General features: G+C 59.4%; 1 protein-coding gene across 1 annotated transcript; it reads left to right on the forward strand.

The window, feature by feature from the left end:
* The first annotated feature begins 804 nt into the window (after positions 1-804).
* On the forward strand, positions 805-4,572 carry KLHDC7A (kelch domain containing 7A). The gene has a single exon (XM_066375234.1). It carries the CDS (start codon positions 1,214-1,216, stop codon positions 3,545-3,547), a length of 2,334 nt encoding a protein of 777 aa, XP_066231331.1. The 5' UTR covers positions 805-1,213; the 3' UTR covers positions 3,548-4,572.
* Positions 4,573-5,365: the final 793 nt, after the last annotated feature.

Here is a 5,365-nt window from a genome sequence, read left to right on the forward strand (position 1 = left end):
TGTGCTTCAGAAAGTCCAACTGGTGACGATTCACAGAGTGACAACAGTCCTGATGAGAAGGGCGAAGGAAAGAGAGAGAAAGGAATGGCTGGTAGTTCCCGAGCTTGCAGTGGGTGGAGATCAGCCCCGCGGGCTTCACACACATTAAAACCCATTTGGTTCTCAGCACAGCCTTATGAGGTTTGTCTTCTGTGACCCCCATTTTCAGATGAAGAAATTGAGGCACAGAGAGGTGAGGTTACTTGCTTAAAGGCACAGAGCTGGTACGTGGCCGAGCCAGGTGGTCTGGGTCTGGAGCCCATAGCACTTGTGAGAGGGTCCAAGTGACTCTCCCTCAGCTGTCTGGTTTGGAGGCTGAGAATATGCCTCTCATCTACCCCTGACCTGGGACTCATGCCATGTGTTTTCCCCAAGCTTTCTCAGGATGGCCAGTTCTCTTAGGAAGGCAAAGGCATTCAAAAGCCTGGTCCCGTGGCTGGCAAAAGTCCCGGGCTCAGCCTCCACTGCTGCTAACTGCAGATCTCAACCCCCGCTGCTGGGGTCAGCAGACCCCAACAGAAAGGAAAACAGACCCAGGCGGGTCTCCTGCCACACTTGCCACAGCTCCACCTGTGCCATACTCACCACGCCCAACCCTCCTAGCCCAGTCGACTTGCAAAAGAGAAAATAAAGCTCACACACACACACACACACACACACACACACACACACACACACTGACCAACCCCATGCGTTTCCTAGCATCAGGTGACTGTTTGGTCAAGAGCTTCCTCCTTCTTCATGTGCTGGCTGGACACTCCTAACATCCTCTCGCTGCTGCTGGCTCAGGTGGCCGGTCACAAGTTCAGTCCCTGGGCAGACCCCACCCCCAAGGCAAAGTACCGAAGAATCCAAGGAGGCCAGAGCTGAGATCTGCCAGCTGGGGCTCCAGAGGCTGCCTTCTGCCAACTCAAAGTCACCTTTGCTCCAACTCAGCTGGCCAGCCCGAGCCAGCCCAGAGCCCCCTCTGCTCAGCTCAGCAGGAACAAGGAACCAGCCTCTATTGGGCAATTATTAATCAGATTCTTGCCATTCCTCAGCCCCAGGTCGGCTTGGGAAACACGCTCCCTGGAGGAGGAGGAGGAGGAGGAGGAGGAGGAGGAGGAGGAGGAGCCGAAGCCCAGAACTGGCTTTTGGACATGCAGCTGACGAAGCCCAGGACTGGCATTTGGACATGCAGCTGATGAGCAAGGTGGTGCTGTCCGCTGTTGCCCTGCTCCTGGTGACTGCAGCCTACAGGCTGTACAAGTCGAGGCTGGCCCGAGCCCCACTGTGGGGCAGGAACACCCAGGCTGAGGCCGAGGAGGAGGCAGAAGGCTCCGGGCAGCCCGCGGTTCAGGGGGCTGCTCCCGGGTCACCCCGTGGGGGAGTGAGATGCAGGAGGAAAAGCAAGGGGTCTGGAGTACCGCTGGGCCACAGCTGGGAGAATCCAGGGGTCTCCCAAATCCTGGCAAAGGAAGGCTCTTCCGGAGACTTGGGAGCCCGAGAATCCTGGAAGCTGAGAAGGAAAGACACGGGTGAGGAGCGGAGTGGGCGGTGCCTGGAGTGTGGCGGGGCACCTCCTTGCTGCAGTGGCCAGGAAGCCGGGGCAGCTGTTGGCGGGAAGCCCGAGGTGCCCCACTGCCCCCAGCTGGGCAGTGAACCCGAAAGCTCCCCGCCTGGCCTTGCTAAGGTGGACGGCAGCAGTGTGGGCGGTGAGCCTGCTCCAGGGGGGAATGGCGGACTCCCCGGGCAGCCAGGGACTGGGGAGCAGGCGTCCCCCCAACAGCTCTGGATGGCCCACTCGGAAGGCAAGAACGACACGAACAAGAGCCTCTTCATTCACGTGACGGGGGTCTGCAGGGAAGAGGCTGAGGCCCTCCAGGCTGCCTCAGACATGGGCCTGGCCCTGCACCAGCAGGAGGGGGCCATCAACGCCTCCTACACCTTCTCCTCGGTGGCCCGGGTTCGAGTAGAGGAGAATCTCATACCGGACAAGGTGGCAGGGATCCGGCCCAGACTGCAGGGCAAGGTGTACGATTACTACGTCGAATCTACCTCTCAGGCCACCTCGAGAGGCAGGCTGGCTGCCAGGACAGCAGCCCTGGCTGAGGCTACACCTCCTGTGCCAGGCCCCCTAGAAGTAGAGACAGGTCGCAGAGGCCACGAGGATGACAGAGAAGGTGGAGCTGGTCCGGCCGCCTCCTCTCAGCCTGTGCCATCACCCTCCACGCGAGGCTTCAGCAGGAAGGAGAGCCTCCTACAGATTGTGGAGAACCCAGAGCTACAGCTGCAGCTTCACAGCTTTGGGAGCCCCATTCCATCCTGCCCAGACCAGGGGACCCCATCCAGCTGCCCCATATCTGAGGAGTCTCCGGAATCCAACTCCACTGGAAGCAGCGGAGAGCCCAACCTACAGATCGTGGCTGGGACCAATTTCTTCCACCTCCCACTCACCCCAGGTGCAGCCACAGATATCCACCTGGATCTGGGCAATTGCTACGAGGTTTTAACCTTAGCCAAGAGGCAGAACCTGGAGGTCCTGAAGGAGGCTGCCTACAAGGTGATGAGTGACAACTACCTCCGGGTCCTGCGCAGCCCAGACATCTACGGGCACCTGAGCGGGGCAGAGCGGGACCTGATCCTCCGGCGACGGCTGCGGGGCCGCAAGCACCTGGTGGTGGCCGACATGTGCCCCCAGGAAGGCTCTGGCCGCCTCTGTTGCTATGACGACAAACAGGATGTCTGGCACCTGCTGGCCCCTCTGCCCCCAGAAGCTGTGTCCCGGGGCTGCGCCATCTGCAGTCTCTTCAATTATGTCTTTGTGGTGTCTGGCTGTCAGGGGTCCGGGCAGCAGCCCTCTAACCGAGTCTTCTGCTATAACCCACTGACCGAGATCTGGAGTGAGGTGTGCCCCCTGAACCAAGCCCGGCCACACTGCCGGCTGGTGGCCCTGGACGGGCACCTGTATGCCATTGGGGGTGAGTGTCTGAACACTGTTGAGCGCTATGACCCTCGCCTGGACCGCTGGACCTTCGCCTCGCCGCTCCCCAACGACACCTTCGCCCTGGCACACACGGCCACGGCATGTTCCGGGGACATCTTTGTCACGGGCGGCACGCTGCGCTACCTGCTGCTCCGCTTCTCAGCCCAGGAGCGGCGCTGGCACTCCGGCCCCACGGCAGGCGGCAAGGACCGCACAGCTGAGATGGTGGCGGTCAATGGCTTTCTGTACCGCTTTGACCTCAACCGCAGCCTGGGCATCAGTGTGTACCGCTGCAGTGCCAGCGCCCGTCTCTGGTACGAGTGTGCCACGTACCGAACGCCCTACCCGGACGCCTTCCAGTGCGCCGTGGTGGACAACCTCGTGTACTGTGTGGGGCGCCGGCGCACGCTCCTCTTCCTGGCCGACCACATCTCGCCCAGGTTTGTGCCCAAGGAGCTGCAGAGCCTTCCCTCCCCGCAGGGCACCCTCCTGCCCACCGTCCTGACCTTGCCCGGCCCCGATGTGCCTCAGACCAGGGTCTAGCCACTCCTCTGCAGGAACTCCCCTGCCCACTGCTTCACCGACCGCTGCTGGGAGAGCAAGCGGCCAGGAATTTGGCCAGCAGAAGGTGCATGCTAGTCCTACCTCCTTCACCGGCTGGGGCTCCGAGATGTGTCTTTGCTGTTGGCAGCAGGCGGGGGGCTGCAGAGGGCAAGTGCAGACTAGAGCTAGGGACTGGTGTTCCGAGGCCGAGGGCAGCCGCCTCTCAGGCATGGCTTCAAGACTGAATTTTGGGGGTTCCAGGAAACTTCAGGGGCACAGCCTTATCAGAACCATGATTCAGGTGCTAGCTGACCCCTCCCCCCCAGTAACCCCTCAAGCTGACCCCACTGGAGATGGGCCCCTTCCTAAACTTTGGCCCCTGGGCCCCAACTGCCAAGGTTCCCAGAAGCACCTGGAAGACCCAGGTGGGAAACACTGAGGGGAGGTGGTTCAGGCGGGACTGGAAGGAGCTCAGGGCAGCCCCAGGGGCCCAGCCAGAGGCAGAGTTGGTTGGGGAAATCAGCTATAGTTGGAAAACTTCTTCTTTTTCTTTTATTTATTTATTATTATTATTATTTTGCCTGCAGAGTAAATTAACCAAAGCCCGCTTCAGTTATTTAAATTACCTGGAATTCTAGTATGAGAACCCTTCGTTTGTAGGAGCCGCCTGACAAGGCACATCTTGTAGGGGGGTTACTAAGAATATAGCTGCTCTTGGGAGAGGCAGGGGAAGATGTGACCCGAGGGCCACTGTTGTCCGGGGGCCCCTGCCGCTCTCCCCAGACCTCAGAGCCCTTCACTCTGCAGCTTTCCAAGCAACCCCGCCACTGCCAGTCAACCCTTTCGGGCTGGTGAGAGCCAAGGGCATAATTTGCCCTCCCTGTGCCATGCTGCCACCTGGCCAGCATCAGATAGACGAGGGTCAAGGAGGGCAGGGGCACAATGGAGCTAAGGAACCAGACTTGATACGTCGGGAGACCGGGATCTCCTTTTTTTTTTTTTTTTTTTTTTAAGGTGAGAGGAGGGGAGCTCCAATAGGGAGTCACCCGGCAACCCAAAAGGGAGCCACCCAGCAACCCCATCTGGGGCTGATGCTCGAGTACCGAGTTATTTTTAGCCCCTGAGGCTGATACGCTCCAGTGCCTTGGGGCCATGCTTGAGCCAATGGCTACGGGAGGAGAAAAGGGAAAGAAGGGGGAGAGGGAGAGGGAGAGAAGATGATTGCTTCTCCTGTGTGCCCTGACCGGGGATCAAACCTAGGATGTCCATATGTTGGGCTGATGCTCTATCCACTGAGCCACCGGTCGAGGCCAGGATCTCCTTTCCTATCAGGTTGGTTAACCTCTCAGACAGAGGAGACCCTCCAACCTCAGAAAGTTATCATTCCCCTGGAGGGAAGAGAGAGAGAGAGAGAGACCCATCCAGTCTCTAACACAGCCCTGCTCTGTCTCCGAGGGGAGGTGCACACACAGACAGAGGAGCAGCCATGCTCTCGGTCCCACCAGAAGCCAGGGGGAGCTGGGACTCCTTCTATGTGACAAGCAGCATGGAGGAGAGAAGTAGAGAAGGCGCGGGTGCACCAGGGCGGGGTCTGACAGGTGGGGGATAAGGATGCTTTGGATTTCAGCATTCCTATCTTGAACATGGGAAGGACAGCTCATGTCTTTCTCCGGCTGGAGCATAAACGAGAGCATCTGGGAAAGTTCTTCCCAAGTTCCCTGGGGTCCTGACCGGAGCTTGTATTCCCTGCAGCTGCTGGGGCGGAGCTGGGGTCGCTTTGGAAGATGCAGGATTGGAACAAAGAACGAGAAGGAGGTT

The sequence above is a fragment of the Saccopteryx leptura genome, chromosome 3, assembly GCF_036850995.1.
Source record: "Saccopteryx leptura isolate mSacLep1 chromosome 3, mSacLep1_pri_phased_curated, whole genome shotgun sequence".
Classification (NCBI taxonomy): domain Eukaryota; kingdom Metazoa; phylum Chordata; class Mammalia; order Chiroptera; family Emballonuridae; genus Saccopteryx; species Saccopteryx leptura.